The following is a 17,514-nucleotide window of genomic DNA, read 5'->3' as shown; positions in this document are numbered from 1 at the left end:
AGGCTATGTATGAAAAGGACTTGGGGGTACAAATAGTGGATTAATCTCAAGCGAATTAGACAATGCAGAGAAGCTATAAAAAAAGGCACATCAAATGCCTATAGCCAAGACAGTGAATTCAAATCTAGAGAAGATACATTAATTCAATAACGCACTGGTATGACCACACCTAGAATATTGTGTACAGTTCTGGTCCCCATATCATAAGAAAGACATTGAGGCATTGGAGAGAGTACAGAGGAGAGCAACATGATTAATTCCAGGATTAAAAGGCATGTCATATGAAGATAGACTGAAAGAGCTGAATCTGTATTGCCTAGAAAGAAGGAAAGCCAGAGGCGACTTAATAGAGGTATTTAATAAATGTCAAGGGATTTACAAAGTAACTGCTGTGAATTATTTTTCACAGGTCACAGAGAACAGAACCAGGGGCATATTCATAAATCGAGGGGAGAAGGAGCTTCTTCACGGAAAGGGTGGTGAACCATCAAACAGGCTGCCAGACTGAGTTGTGAAGCAGAGATTGGATCCTTCAAGAATAGACTGGATGTTGTCATGAACAATACTGTATAACCCTCTCTGCAACCATAATAAGACTTTCGCTAGCCACCTGGAGGGAGGGCTGTCCGTCTAGCCATGGATTCCCAGAGGTTTCATTTCCCCTTCTAACCTGGTTAGGGTTTTATTTTTGCTTTTTCCGAGTGCTAATGGACCACACTGACACCAAAGTGAGCGAGCATAGTTTGAATACTTTCGGTTTGTAAAAAATGTGATGCATTCTTGCGTGCATTTATGTTGGTTTTCGAGGACTGTGCATGCAGTTGATAGCTATTTTTTTTTACACGGGTGTGACAGAAATACAATGATTCTTGATTGTAAATCCTGACCTGTGAGGGAGCTAAGCAGCGAGAACAGAGTTCTCTGGACGGGCTGGTCTGACAGTTCTTTCACAGGTTCAAGGGAAGTCGGCCAGCCTGGAAGGGGGTGAGACTCCATTGCATAACGTATTGACCCGGAAAATGTGGCAGCCGCAGATTGGAGAGGCGGTTGCACTCATTTACCAAGGGTTCATGTGTGACGGCATAAAAGTGGACAGAGAATCGCAATCTGTTCCTTCGTTTTGGTTTGAATATTAAAACCTGTAAGGACCTGTGAGACTCCCAGTGATAAAAGTACCGTGAGTTTTTTGTTTTGTTTGCCTATAATTGTTTGTTTGTTATTATTAGACGGCCATCACATTCTGGAGCGGTCGTCAAGGGCCAGCACTTCATTTTTGTCATGCATAAACTTACCCACCACGAGCACTACAGCACGCACCCAGGACTGGTGACCGTGTTTGTACATACGTGTGTTTATTATTTGGGACTGTAACCTGTTTATTTACTTCCAGTGCATTACACATTGTTGTGTATTGCCTGGAGTTATTGTTTGGTGACCAGAACAGGATTATAATTTAAAAAACCTGTTTCCAACTGGATTACAATTCTGTGTTTGTTCATTGCGCACTGCATCACTCCTGCACCTGTACACAATCAGCCACAAGAGGCTAAAGCTAATTGTGTAAAATATGCTAATAATTGAAACTTTAACCTACCTAAACAACAGTGAATAAGGGATTAGAGTTGGGAACTACATTAACACATTCACCAATGAATTGCCCAATGCATCTCAAGTGTTTTTTGAGAAGCAGATGCTGTTTTTGTTTAAAGCTGCCTACTTTGTGTACAGGCAGCCTTGAATCTGACAGAATAATTCTAGGGTTCTAAATATAATGTGCCACCAGAGTCTGCAAATTACCACAGTCCATGTATAATTAAAACAGCTTCCTCAAGCAGAGGGGCACCCTAGAAAGAACAGCAAGTCTGCTTGTCAGAACATAGTACTGTACCAGCCCAGGTTACAATCTAAATATAACTGTGTCGATAAAGGTGGTGCTTTTGATCATCACTGGGCTTTAACTAGTTAAATGTGTGAAACAAAACATAGGCCTTATTTATGATAAACAGAAGTGCTCGGTTATGTCAGGAGCTGCAGGAAATGAAGCACTCATTAACAGCTGCAATAAACATCTGCATTCATTAGCATGTCAATGCAGAACGCTACAGTAGTTAGAGATCTCAAACCACTTAGAAACAAGTCTCCCTGGTGCAGATACAGCAGTGTTTCTCAAATGGGGACAATACCGTCCTCCAAGGGGCGTTCTAAAGCCAAAGGGGGGAGTTTACAACCAAGAGGGCGGGGGGGGGGGGTTTTAACCGCAAAAACGGTGGAGTTGTGGAAACATTTCAAAATGCTGATTAAACTACTTCCACACAATGTGTCAGTAATGTACACACCGACTCATGCACTACAAGATCTCGTAAACATCAAGTCAGAAATGTGTGCTACTCAGCAACGTCACTGCCAGTTGTGCTATCCGGTTTGTCATGCAAATTTAATATGGGCCAATCTGAACGGAGCAGCCCTTCCATTTACACCTGTTGCCATGTTATGGTCTGAATTTCACAGTTTATCCGCGCAATGGCACAAGAGTCAGCAACATTCCGTCGAATATTTGAAATATGGTTTTATTCCATCGCCATCAAATCAACACCTGCCATTGTGCTTTTTACGCAAGCAAGAATTCTCAAATGCGGCAATTAAACCATCACTTTTGAAGATTCAGGATTGAAGATTAATCTAGATAAAGCAAGCAAAGAATTATCGTTTTTTCAAGTTCTACGAGAAACGTTTATCAAGCGGGGTTCCATCAATGATATTTTCAAGAGGAAACAACACCAGAATGCCAGTGTACTTACTGCTTCGTACAAGATTTCTTTGCTGATCGCAAAATGTGGCCATTTATTGATGAACCAGCTCACCATTCCGGCAATAAAAGAAGTCGTATCCACAGTAACGGAGTGTGATCCAAGTGGAATTGTTAAATCGTTGCCCCAGTTGCCCAGTCAGGATTGGGCCATGCAATTTGTGCAAATCTGATGAGATTTTCTTTTTTTTCTTTGGGGTGTGGGGGTGGGGGGGGTCAGGATTGCAGTTATCCCATTGGTTGGATAGCCCTGTCTCAACCAGGGAAACTGTACACTCTCTAATAAAAAAAGTCCCACCCCCTTGCCTATTACATGACTCCAATGCCGATTGGCTGTATATACATGGGAACCCACCAAACAGGTCACCGCCAACTCCACACAGTAACAGGTTATTAAAAGAAAGGAACAGATGAGGATAATGTCCATATTTACAATGTATTGGATGTGGTCCGAGTGATCCAGTCCCAAACATGGGCCAATTCAGCCCACAGCTGACCAGAAAAGCAACACTGGTAAGTGCGGTTTCCTGGTATGTATTTGAAAGTTTAGTAGATATCATTTATTTTAAGATAACTCAGAAGTACATCACAAGGAAAGATGAACATGTCCCGTTATAAAAGTGTTTCTTACCAGCAGTGCCGTTTACTGGATGTGATGATACCGGGGTCTTTTTCATTTCTTGGCTTTGCTATGTATTTTAAAATCATTACCAACAAAACATATTTGTAATTAAAGACTTAATGAAATGCTAGCTTCTTGTTACAAAGTGGTTACATTTGCCTGCAACTGTAATACACCTGAATTATTTATTATGGAGTTTCAAAAGAGTTTAAAAAGTGGTACATAATAGAACTAACGCAGGGTAGGATGACGCAGATGCAGTTTCACCATGCTGGAAATCTGAAGACATGGATGCTTTTTTTCCTTTTCTTAATTATTTCTGCCTTGTTTACACACAGGTGGCAGTAATATAAACATATATATATTTTTAAAAAATTATTTTGGAAATTGTATGCATTGTCAATATATTTAACATGGGCGTTTTACCCCATGCAACTAGTGAAACTCTGTTCGTAAGGTATGAGTAGTTGGCAAATACAGTAGGGTTTTCTATTCTAAGCCATTATTTGACATTGCCAGGCTCTAAATACAGTAAATAAAACTGTTAGGCTTTATTTAAACCAATGATTATAGTTTACAAATCGGAGTGTTTTCAGAAAAAAAATATATTATGAAACTATATTCATGCAACACAGGAAAACCATTTAAATATTTAAAAGTTACCAGCGACATGCACTTTGGTTTTATAAATGTTTAAACTCTAGGTATTGACATAGTTGACATTTGGGTTAAATTGATAAAAATACATGTGCATTTTTATTTCTTTAAACTTGATGTTTTAAGTTCCCACCCCTATAAGCTACTTCTTTGCTTACAAATATATGTAAATACGTTTTCGTAGTCAAAGCACAATGTTTAAAACAAAATCTGAAAGTGTTGTACTACAATTTATGTTAAAGTGTTTTCATTCTGTAGTTTACAAGAGGCTAGGCACCATAAAAATACTGTCCCATAAAGAAAGTGTTTGTATGATTAAAACAGAGGCACAGTGGCTGGGCTCAGAGAGTGCATAACCAGCTTCAAATTCATCGTGTGCCTGGCTGTGCTCACTCGAGTGATGGGTGATATAGACCAACTGAACAAGGTGCTACAGGCCTCCAACCTTGACCTCCTTAATGCTAACAACACAATCAGCAGGCTAAAGAACAACATCCTGGACTTGAGAAATGGTGTAATGTGGGCAGAGCTTTGTACAAAAGCTAAATTCCTTGCCAGCACCATGGGCATCAGGGCAGAATATGAAGAAAAGAGAAGATGTAGCGTGTCCACCAGAATTGATGAGAATCCAGAAACTCAGCTGCACAACATTACAGAAGAGGGCATGAAGACAGAGTTCTACTTCAGCACCTTGGACCTGATCCTTTGGAGCTTAAAACCTGTTTCCCTTCGAGTTGAATGCTTTTGCCTATTTACCATCAAGTGGAGACTTTGGCCAGCAGATATCCACAGCTGGATTCCTTTTCTGCTGTGGAACAGTGGAGGCTGCTGAGAAAGCTGCCAGGCCGAAAGATTACAATGTCACTCTCAGAGGCCTATGCACCAATCGCAAAGGAACACAAGGACCTTGAGTGCCTGTACAGAATAGCCCTGACATTGCCTGCAACAACTGCCTCTGTAGAGCAAGGCTTTTCCAAACTCTATTTGGTCAAAACCATGCGGCAAGACAGACTGGAGGCACTGCTCCTATCTTCTGTGGAGCAAGACGTGCTGGTATCCCTCAGTGACATGACACAAAGAAAATATTGTTGGTTCAGGAACTGAGGGGCAAGAAGAAATGGTGCTTTTTCTTTTAGAAAGTAGGGAAGTTCAGAGATTTATTACATTTCTATAATAATTACGTTTAGCACTGTAAAAATAAATAGAACATTTCTATTTGCCCCAGTGACAAATTTCCTGGCTACACCAGTGCCTCTGAGCAATGAGTCTGTGTCCACCCAGTTGAAGAAATGGCTCAAGGTGCTGAGGAACTGTGCTCCCTTTTACATAAAACTGAATTTTCATTGCAATTAGATTAAAGCTCTGTAAGTGACAGCAATGCCCTTCTCATGTCCTTTTCAACCATTGGGGTCAAACAAGAGAAGAATTTTTCCGTGTAACATTTTTGGGAATAGACACCAAGCGAAACGCTTAAAGAATACTTCTCCAAGAAAAACATTCCTCTCACAAACTTAGTCGCTTGCACCACAGATGGTGCCCCTTCGATGGTTGGTCGATATTGTGGGTTTACTGCTTGTTGAAGGCGGACGCACCACAGGTGCTTACTGTTCACTGTGTTTTGCACCAATACAATTTGGTAGCCAAACAGCTGAGTCCTCAACTTCACCAGTCCTTACACTTGGCAATAAAGGCCACTGACAAGATCAAAGGTCATCATTTGAATGACAGGCTGTTCTGACAACTATGTCATGAGAACAATGAAGAATTTCAATCGCATCATCCAAATGAAAGAAGACATGCTGATTTGTTTCCAAGATCTTTGCCTACTCAATAGTCCTGAATGGATAGTGCAGCCATTTTCCGTAACAAGAATGTGATCCTTATTTGCAAGAAGATATGGTGGACCTACAAAATGATGATGTCGAAGCCAGAGCCACATTCAATTGGTTTGGCTTATATGTTATGTGGCCTGAATATCAATATCAGGCATTATGAAAAAAGGACAGAACTCCTGATGATTGCCTTTCCTACCACACTTAGTGGAACAAGGCTTCAGTCAAGTGATGCACATTATGCCAAAACACAGAAATGGTCTCGACATTATCAGGCATGGTGCTCTTCAGCTGAAACTCGCCCACTTCACACCTGATATTGATAAAGCTGGGCACCAAGCTCAAGGTTCACATTAGACCAATTTACACATATTACATACTCTATGTTGATTATACCAGTGACTGGGGTTTAATTTACAGATGCACCAAATCCAGGATTCGGTTTTGGACATCCCAAATACCTACTTTTTGAGCAGGGTTCGGATTCGGTCGAATACTTAGGATTCGGTGAACCGAAACCGAATCCTATATCTGCCCAGACGCACATCCATTTTAATACATACCTCCAAAGCGTGCAGTAGTTCTTTAAGAAAGACACGAATCCGGTACTGAACGTAACTCTTGTATTTAACAACAAGAACACGTTTTGATTAACTCTGTCGCAACTCTCAACTCCCTATTACTGGTGGCGCACGCACTAAACACGTCACACAGCTGCTTAATGCAAACATATCCCCATACGCAAAAGCACAGTCACATCACACTTTTCATGGAGTAAAGTTATGCAGTAAACCTGTAATATATAGTAACGGCAAACTGTTGCAGACTTTTGTGCTTTGTTGCTTTGTCTGTCAAACATGTTCTAGAGATCATACTGAGAAAAAAAAATTGGTGCACAGAAATATATATTTTTGGTAACTTTACAACTGTCAGATGTGCAAGACATTGTTGAACAATATGCTTTTGTATATTAAATTATTATAATGTGCCAATACAAGTTGAACCATTTGGGAACTACTGTGTTTTATTAAAATATTTTTTAAACTATTTCGTAGCCTATTTGATAGGTGTTACACACACGGTGCATTTAAAGCAATGTGTGTTTTATTTCGTAGGGAGATTCATCACGGTAATTTTTTCCTCAAAGCTCTCAGATAGGGTTGTCAACAGGCTCCAGAATCTCAGGACATTAAGGCAGGTCAGGTCCAGTAAGAGACTCAAAGCCAATCAGCTACTGTATAGGTCTGATTGATGGAAATTATTATTTATTACTTAGCAGACGTCCTTATCCAGGGCGACTTACAATTGTTACAAGATATCGCATCATATCTACATACAATTACATTATTTTTTACATACAATTACCCATTTATACAGTTGGGTTTTTACTGGAGCAATCTAGGTAAAGTACCTTGCTCAAGGGTACAGCAGCAATGTCCCCCACCTGGGATTGAACCCACGACCCTCTGGTCAAGAGTCCAGAGCCCTAACCACTACTCCACACTGCTGCCCTGATGATCCTCGCAGGCAGGTGTGTGCTTTTGGTAACACTTAAGTAAAACAATTCAATTGATTTAGCGACAGTTCGCACAATTCACACTCGCTTTACTGAAGTTTAGAGAGGCGAGTTATTATTATTATTTATTTCTTAGCAAACGCCCTTATCCAGAGTGACTTACAATTGTTACAAGATATCACATTATTTTTACATACAATTACCCATTTATACAGTTGGGTTTTTACTGGAGCAATCTAGGTAAAGGATTGAGTCCAGAGCCCTAACCACTACTCCACATTGCTGCCTACAAAACCTGACCTGCCTTAAAGTGTCCTGAGATTCTGAAGCCTATTGGCAACCCTACTCTCAGATCACAGGTTGAAACATCATTAAAGAAAATAGAGGGTTATGGCAAAGATGCAGCTCTCCTATCTTGTAAAGGTAAAGGGTTCTGTATTTTGACATTTCTGTTGTGGGGGGAGGGGGCTAGCAGTAAATTGTGTAAGTTTCAAACTGAAATCTTTTTCAGGGATATATTTCCATTTGGTAATAAAAATACTAGTTTACTAAAAGACTCAAAACTATAGATTGTGAGCGCCCCTTGTAAGTAGCTGCCAGTCTGTTTTTCATTCAACAGTTTGTAGATTAGGTATTCGGTTTGGTATTTGGCCAAATCTTTCGAGATGGATTCGATATTCAAATCCCAGAATCCCATTCAGTCTGTTCAGCACTGAGATACAGCATCCAGTCAGTGCAGCATTGATACAGCATGCAGTCTGTGCAGCACTGATACAGCACCCTATCATTGCAGCACTGAGATGCAGCATCCAGTCTGTGCAGCACTGAGATACAGCATCCAATCTGTGCAGCACTGAGATACAGTATGCAGTCTGTGCAGCACTGAGATACAGCATGCAGTCTGTCTAGCACCTCCCCATGCACTGCGGCGGGAGGTGCTAGAATCCCACCACGAAACCCTGGGTACCGGAGTGACGAAGACCCAGGCACTGTTACCCAGGCGCTGGCACATGTCCGCAAAGACCTGGGACTCAAAGTTGCGCTCCTGGAGACCAGGACCACCCCCCTCCACTCGCAGAGATGGATTGGATGAGTGTTTCAACTGCATGCTGGCCGTGCAGCTGGCTGTGACCAAGACACCCACCTGCCTCTTGTTGCTGGCCTGTCGTTCAGATGTGCAGGACTCCACTGCCTGCACTCCAGCCCTGCTCATGCTGGGGCGTTGGCTCCGCACGCCAGTGAAGATCGTCTTCGGCTGCCCCACAGACAACCCCAGTTGGCCCGGGTCCTGAGTACATCAGGAGGCTGCAGGACCGGCTAGAGGTAGCCCACCGCTTTGCCAGGGACCAACTGCAGGCCGCTGGTGTCAGGCAAAAACGTAACTACGGCCTCAGGGCTCGAGGGCTCAACTTCAACGCCGGAGAGCTGGTCCGGTTCTTCAGCTCCACAGTCGGCCACAGTCATTCCTCGGAGCTCTCCAGAATTTGGCAGGAGCTGGAGGGTTGCGGGTAATGGATCTGACTGGTCGGTCCGGGTGACACCTGAGCCTTCTGCCAGTTCTGTTGTCAGTTCAACACTTGTCTTCTTTCTATTCCTTATGGATATTACAATCTTCAAGTATTGCTCATCCTTGTTAGACAGCTTTTTGGGTCTTCCAGTACTGGGTTTGTCAATTACAGATGATGTTTCTCTGTTTTGGTTGATTATGCTTCGGATACTACACCTTGAAAATTGAGTGATGTGAACTATTCTCATCCAAACTAAGCTGTATTAATAACAGTCAAAGTTGTTATATTAGTAGAAATACACTAGTGGAGACTTTGAGTAAATTGTTGATGCTCATAATGCGTCAGAGTAGAAAAATGAAACATGTCTAAGACTTTTGCACAGCAGTGTATATATATATATATAAAATATGTATACTTCTTTCAACTGCTCAATTCACGCTACACAAACCGCGCCCCTATGTACTGAATGTACACCTGTTATCTCCATGGAAAGGGAAGTTCTGGGCATTGCAAATGGAAAATAAATGATCTGTAGCTCACAGTTTACAATGAATCACTAACAAAATACTTTGCCTCTTAGCGAAGGAAAAGGAGCATGTATGGTGCCTGAGGGTATAAAGTGGAAATGCAGTTACACTGAAGCATGCTGCCTGAACCTCTCTTGTAACATGCACTCAGGATTGTTCTATTAATCTCAGCAAGCCTGTGATTCACTTATTGTCTCTTTGCAACCCAAAATGCAGAAAATGCCTTGAAGCTGTCAGTTACTAGGGCTTTATGTAAGAAAGCTGCAGTGACTAATGGTATCTATAAAGAGAATATTTACAAGAATAACAAATGGGAGACCAACCCCCCCCCCCCCCCCAAGCCCTGTCTATGGAAAAAAAAGCCTTAACACTGCAGACGTGATCAGCTATAAACTGCTATACAGTTTGAATATTGGACATTTCAGTTCTGTCACTTCACCATTAAAATCACACAAAATATAGGTATCAAATAATATTGATTTGCTGACATTCCTACACTAGTAAGAAAGATGAATACATGTAAAATTGGGACATTTAGTTCCTGTTTTCCCCTACTCAGACCTCTAACCAAATATCCTGGTACTCCTGAATAGATGACTCTCTTCAATGTGACCTCACTGGTGCAAGTAGAACAGAGAACCAAGAGTTCCGAACACCAAACTTCTGAACTGACCGGTCTGCTGAACACCCCATTTTCAACCAGAAGAATGCAATCACTCAACCATGAGTGCAATGCAACCACATAGGCATTCCTATAAGCGGCATGCTGGTCATGGGAAGGCAAAATTACTGTACCAACAAATGTAGAAAGGCAAGGTAGATTTCAAAGCAAGTACATCCTTTATTTCTTTTCTTTTTTTTTTTTTAGGACCATGTGCAATAAAAACATTCATGATTAAAACATGCGATGCATCGCACCAAAGTTAGCTACAGCTAATTTACATTGGTAGTGCCACAAACTAACAACTACAAATACAATGATAATAACAACAAATACAATATTAATAACAATTACATTTTACTAGGAACATTTTAGTTTTAGACAAAAGCAAAGTCCAAGTGTGCCCTTGTTTTGTGTTCAATTCAATAATGTGCCCCATGCTTTGCTTATGCTAGAGAAAGGGTTCCTGTTACCTGGGTAACCTGCACGTCCCCCAAAGATAGGAAATAGCAGGCAGTGTTGTGTGAAAGGAGCCTGGCCCTTTTGCATTGTGGCTTAGATGCTCGCTCGCGGTGTGCAGGCTTGTGCCCAGCCTTCTGCTTCAACAGAAAAGCTGACATTGTTGACTTTCCAGTTTATGTAAGCTAGTTTTATCCAGACACACAAGCTTCATCTCTCAATGATTTATAACAAAACTAAACAGTCAGAGGCCACAACTCATGCAAAAGTCAAGAATTACCTGAATTACATTCACTAAGGAATGTCCATAGCAGTATGAGGCTGAACGACATGATTGTTCTCAACAGTCTTCTGGTCACTTTGCTTGTCACTGATTTAGATTACAAATCGACATCCTAATGGCATATACTGTATGTTGTTTGTTTCAGTTTTGTGGCTGTATCTTTTACAGCTGCTGTCCGAATTAGTATTAATACTTCAGATCTATCCGATTCAAGAAATGGGTTGAAGTCTGTGTGATACAAGCCACCTGACAAGAGCATTTTCAATTGTGGCATCACAGAGATCACACCACTACAGTATACACATTACATTTCATAAGAAGAACATAAGAAAGTTTATAAACGAGAGGAAGCCATTCGGCCCATCTTGCTTGTTTGGTTGTTAGTAGCTTATTGATCCCAGAATCTCATCAAGCAGCTTCTTGAAGGATCCCAGGGTGTCAGCTTCAACAACATTACTGGGGAGTTGGTTCCAGACCCTCACAATTCTCTGTGTAAAAAAGTGCCCCCTATTTTCTGTTCTGAATGACCCTTTATCAAATATCCATTTGTGACCCCTGGTCCTTTTTTTTTTTTTTCAGCTTGAAAAAGTCCCTTGGGTCGACATTGTGAATACCTTTTAAAATTTTGAATGCTTGAATCCAATCAATATATTCAAAGTGGCATCACATCAGAGACCACACCACTGCAGTATACACATTACATTTCACTGTGGCATCACATCAGAGACCACACCACTGCAGTATACACATTACATTTCACTGTGGCATCACATCAGAGACCACACCACTGCAGTATACACATTACATTTCACTGTGGCATCACATCAGAGACCACACCACTGCAGTATACACATTACATTTCACTGTGGCATCACATCAGAGACCACACCACTGCAGTATACACATTACATTTCACTGTGGCATCACATCAGAGACCACACCACTGCAGTATACACATTACATTTCACTGTGGCATCACATCAGAGACCACACCACTACAGTATATATATATATATATATATATATATATATATATATATATATATATATATATATATATATTACACTGTTTCATTTATATGCTAATTAATTCAATACAGTTAACACTGTATTATTTTAAAACGTAACAAATATTTCAATTTAATTAGATAACCATGTTGTTCCCAAAGAGTCGTTTTCAAATGTAGTCCTACCTCAACCTCAAATGTTTGTTGACTTTCATCCAGAAACAGCACTTTGAGCTGTAGCTTTTTCTCCTTGGATCTTTTCCGCGCTGCTTTTGCAGTCTTTTCTGAGGACTTACAAATCTCTGATCTGGATCTACTTTCACACATAATTAAACACTCGGCTAGATCACGTAACCTGAAATAAATAAAAACAAATGAAATAGAATAGATCCTACAACTGTATACAGTACATGTACTTTAAAATGTATCGTACAATACAATTACCGATGTCTCCATTTCTATACTGCAGTATGTACGTTATTCACGTGTGCCCATAACCTGTTAACCACAGAAGAATGCGCAGCCTACATTTACAAATCGTCCCACTGGCATGTCAGACATATCAATCAGTGAAATTGCGGATTTCCAATATAAAACGACATTTCCAGTTCCAGTGCCAAAAACAATTGCTTTAATATTTTTCAAATTACCACAGCCCGAAACAGAAACTTGACACCTTCAAAAAAACAGGTTCTTTAAAAGCTAATCAAATTCCGTTTACAATTAAAATAATGGCACGTGAGATATTACAACAAATAGTTATATATTTTATTCAAGTTTGTTTTGGTGATACGACTCATGAAGGTTAAGTGTTAACTAGCTAATCATTTGACTAATTTAGATATTTTCCTGTACACAAACACATCATACAGACTATGACATCGTGCATTTCTTTAGACTCGAGCTCTCCTTGCTTGCAGTAATTGCAATACGTAATCAATATGTTATCTATATTATATTGACGCCCGGTACAATCCTATTTTAACCCAACACTTACCTAAACTCCTTTGTTTCCAAACGTCATTGTCCAACAAATGTAATAAATAGATCCACAGTCACCATCAACCAACATAACTCCTTACTGCCGTCCCCCTCCAGCCACAGGCGGCTTTGCTGAGCAGCAAACGGGATAATTGACTTGATGAGTCACCTGACTGTGAACACTCAAAGCTGATGTTTTACTCTTTTCCATGTTTACAGATGCATTGCCAAGTTTATTACACAGTGAAGAACATAGCAAAGAGTAAACTTTTTATGAACATCTTACACAAATAATCCAGTGATAATTCAGTTGTATCATTGTATAGCTGTGTAACTACAGTAATAATGAAGCAATGCTGTAATGAATGACGATGAAAAGTCTCCCACCTTAATTAGTTACTTGACTGATGTATTAATTCATTGATTGACAAAGGACAGAGCTGAAAATAATTACTTTGAAACAATAATGTTGATTGGGCAGTAACGTACAGAGGATATTAAAAGGACAGGGGCTCATAAATATAGGGCACTTTTCAAGCATCGCAATATTGTTGTGACTGAGAAAAAGAGCACTTTGCGGCATAATGGCAGGAAGGCAGAGGCTTAAGCCCACCCTTTCTGTTTTCTGTTTATTTTAATGGGGTTTTTTAATGTGTTCAACTGTGTGTCATAATAGGGGACTCCAGACTGTGTTTTTACTTTGAAGTATTATCAATCTACTTTTTAATATAAAAGTTCTGTTCTATATTTAACACAGGCAGAAAGCAACCCTGTGTTTTGGTTGTGTTCTTCTATTGGAAGGGATTGCCAAATGGTGTCTTTACTAGAGGCTATTGTCAGTAGTATTGAACGGATAGCTATTTTAAAATACGGAGTGACTAGGCTCAACAAAAGTAATATGGGAGGTTGGGCTTTTTCCTGTAGAGCATCAAAATTATATAATGCTCTGCCTGTATTTGTCAAGGAAGCAGATACCGTTACAGTTTTTAAATACGTTTTTAAATCCAGACTAAAAACGTATTATTATTAATTGGACGTTTTATCTTAATGGGTTCTCTATTTAATTGCTGCTTGTATTATTATTATTATGAGGGGTGGGCATCAATATGAAAATTGTATATAGATATCGTGCAAGTATTTTAATATCGATATTGATCGCAATATTTGAAGTCTCCAAAACACAGACAAATATAATAACACAATTGCAATATGAGACTAACAGGTGAGACTTATTCTCACCTTAATTAGTTTAATTAATGCTTCTTGTCACTCGCAGCGCATATAAACTGGCGTCCCGGGTAGATCGAGAACGACATAATTTTGCAGCAAACCGGGGTTGCTAGCTGATTGTAAAGCGAGTTTTACTTGTGTGGAAGGTATGTTCCGATGTCTCAGGGCAATGGTTTATATATATATATATATATATATATATATATATATATATATATATATATATATATATATATATATATATATATTCATTCTTGCTTACCATGGTAACTTACCGCTATGCTGCTATGTATTAAGTTCAACTGTGCAGGACGCCTCTAGTGTTGATGTGTTTTGAGGTAATGTCAACTTACATTTTATATAGGTGTTTGTAGGGTAAGTGTTGTGCTGCCTGAGGTAACATTTCACACAATTCGAAAATGTTTTTCCAATATTATAACAGCAAGAGAACATTCAAAGGGAGGTTAATTGTTTAAGAGGCACAAATGGCAAAATCATAGATGAAGAAAAAAAAAATGGCACATATATTAAATGATTACTTTTCACAGGTTTTTACAAAGGAGGACACAGACAACATGCCCCACATTGTTTAAAGCTTGATGTATTCCCCTGCATAAGAAGTTGATACAAATCCAGATGGGAAACAAAACAACTTAGATTTTATTACACAGGACTCTTTGCTGCCTTTCTACTCTGTTTCTACTCTGTTTCTACTCTGTTTCTACTCTGTTTTTGCTCCATGTCATATCCGTGCAGTGCGGCGCCTAATGCCTCCGCCCAGGAAAATAGTAAAACACACAACAATAGTAACACACAACAACAGTAACACACAACAATAGTAACACACAACAATAGTAACACACAACAATAGTAACACACAACAACAGTAACACACAACAATAGTAACACACAACAACAGTAACACACAACAACAGTAACACACAACAACAGTAACACACAACAATAGTAACACACAACAATAGTAACACACAACAACAGTAACACACAACAACAGTAACACACAACAATAGTAACACACAACAACAGTAACACACAACAACAGTAACACACAACAATAGTAACACACAACAACAGTAACACACAACAACAGTAACACACAACAATAGTAACACACAACAACAGTAACACACAACAGTAACACACAACAACAGTAACACACAACAACAGTAACACACAACAACAGTAACACACAACAATAGTAACACACAACAACAGTAACACACAACAACAGTAACACACAACAATAGTAACACACAACAATAGTAACACACAACAATAGGTTCTGCACATACTGCTACATCCTTTCTCATTCTTATATATATATTTTTTAAACGGCTGAACATTATCAACTAACTTTTGTTAGCAGTTGTAATCTCTAGTACATAAAATAAAACAAATGATGATGAACATTTCTATTGATTCAAACAAAGTCTTTTAGGTGTGTGGGCCTGCAAAGGGGTCTTCCATATCTGCTGTGGGCAGACTCTGCAACCGCTGAAGACTCACGGTAGGCTGGCTGACCCTGGTCCTCGGAACTCCCGGACCCCTGATGTTATCCGCGAGGCCCTGTGTACTTGTCTGTTGTTCTTTATGGTCTTCATCCTCAGTGTTTGTCTCCTGCAGTTCTTGGGGCTTATCTAGAGTTGGAAAGTGGTTTCCGTGTTCTTTAGACCTCCTAAGGTGTCTTCAGTTTCTTCTTAAGGTCTGTCCTTTGTTCTGTTAGTATCTCATAAGACCTCATGTCTACTGGCTTAATCACCATGGCTTTCTGCCACCATTTGCTCTGTCCACCCCATGGCTGTACTCTCACCTTATCATTTCTTTGTAGTGGAGGTAGATCCTTTGCCGATGTGTTGTAGTACTGTGCCTGCCTGTGTTGGCTCTCCATGATCATCTTCTGCTTGTTGCTGGTCACCCCAGGCCTTAGTAGATTTTCACTCATCAGCAAGAGGGTTTTAGTTCTCCTACCCATCAGGCTTTGTGCTGGACTGTTGTCTACACCCTGAGAGGGGGTGTTTCTGTGGTCCAACATGGCCAGATATGGATCAGATCCTGCTCTTTTTGCTTTAGCCATTAGCCTTTTGGCTGTTTTCACTGCTGATTCTGCTTTTCCGTTGCTCTGCGGGTAGCCGGGGGATGATGTTTTGTGTTAAAAGTCACATTTTTGGCTGAACTCTTTGAACTCTTCTGCTGTGTATTGTGGTCCATTGTCAGAGTACAGTGTCTGGAATCCCATATCTCGCAAAGTGTGCTTTTAGCTTCCGTACAATTGTCCTGGATTTCGTGTTCTCCAGGAAGTCAACTTCCCAAAAGTTGGAGTAGTAGTCAACGGTAATCATATAGTCCTTCTCGTTGACTGTAAAAAGATCTGTTCCCACTGTTTCCCAGGGTCTACTTGGTGCTTCATGTGATTTTAAAGTTTCCTTTTGCTGCTTGATTCCCTGTGCACTGCACACACTGCATTGCTCCATGTATGTTTTCAGCTGTGCATTCATGCCTGGCCAATAGATACTCACGTGCTCTTCTTAGGCATCCTTCTATTCCAATGTGTGAAGAGTCCACTCCTCACACATATCTGCTCTGAGAGAAGCTGGTATAACTACACGCTCACCCCTGAAGACAATTCGATTTTGTATGCTTAACTCATCTCTGCTATGGAAAAATACTGTGGCTTCCCGAGGTATGTGTTCCTTAGTGTCCGGCCAACCTTGTAGGATCACTTTCTTTAACACCTGAAGATCCTTGTCCTGCTCTGTTGCTTTTTGTATGGCCTTTAGCGCCTCGTCGGAGATGGGCAAGTAGTGCACCATGTTAATGGATTCAATTTCAGTTTCTACTGGATGTTTTGAGCTGGAGTCTGGTAGGCATGCCCTGATTAGCGTGTCTGCCAGTAGTAAATGTCTTCCTGGGTAGTATCTGAGTCTGACATCCTATCTCTGCAGCCTCGGTAGCATCTGCTGTAGTCGTTTGGGTGCACAAAGGAGGGGTTTCCTTATTATACTCTCGAGTGGTTTGTGATCAGACTGTACTTCTACCGTGTGTCCATATGTAAACTGATGAAATCTCTCTATTCCAAACAGTACTGCCAACAGCTCTTTTTCTATCTGCGTAGCCTTGTTCTGTATCTGTCAAGGCTCTGCTTGCGTAAGCAATTGGCTGTCCCGACTGCATGAGTGCCGCCCCCAATCCAGTTTCTGATGCATCACATTGCAAAACAAGCTGTTCTTCTGGGTTGTAGTATTTTAGTACTGGAGTTTTTGCAATTGCGTCTTATTTTCTCAAAGGCCTCTTCATGCCAATCCAGTCCACTCCCACAATACGTCTGTGTGTCAGTTGTCTCGGAGGTTTGCACATCTCTGACAGGTGTTCACAAAATTTTGCTAGGTAGTTCACCCTACCCAGGA

The 17,514-nt window shown here is 40.4% G+C and overlaps 1 protein-coding gene across 2 annotated transcripts in view; it reads right to left on the bottom strand.

Annotated features, from left to right (window-relative positions):
* LOC117412110 (FERM domain-containing protein 7-like) overlaps positions 1-13,179 on the bottom strand; it is a 40,925-nt gene extending 27,746 nt beyond the window's left edge. For both annotated transcript variants that reach the window (XM_058988986.1, XM_058988987.1), the window contains exons 1-2: positions 12,876-13,179; positions 12,065-12,233 (exon numbers count right to left, since the gene is read on the bottom strand). In XM_058988986.1, the coding sequence (XP_058844969.1) occupies positions 12,065-12,205 (141 nt within the window). In that variant the 5' untranslated portion in view covers positions 12,206-12,233; positions 12,876-13,179. The remainder of the gene's footprint in view (positions 1-12,064; positions 12,234-12,875) is intronic.
* Positions 13,180-17,514: the final 4,335 nt, after the last annotated feature.

This window comes from Acipenser ruthenus, chromosome 16, assembly GCF_902713425.1.
Source record: "Acipenser ruthenus chromosome 16, fAciRut3.2 maternal haplotype, whole genome shotgun sequence".
Classification (NCBI taxonomy): Eukaryota; Metazoa; Chordata; class Actinopteri; order Acipenseriformes; family Acipenseridae; genus Acipenser; species Acipenser ruthenus.
The sequence above is the reverse complement of the archived record's forward strand: the minus strand, read 5'-3'. Positions and strand labels throughout refer to the sequence as shown.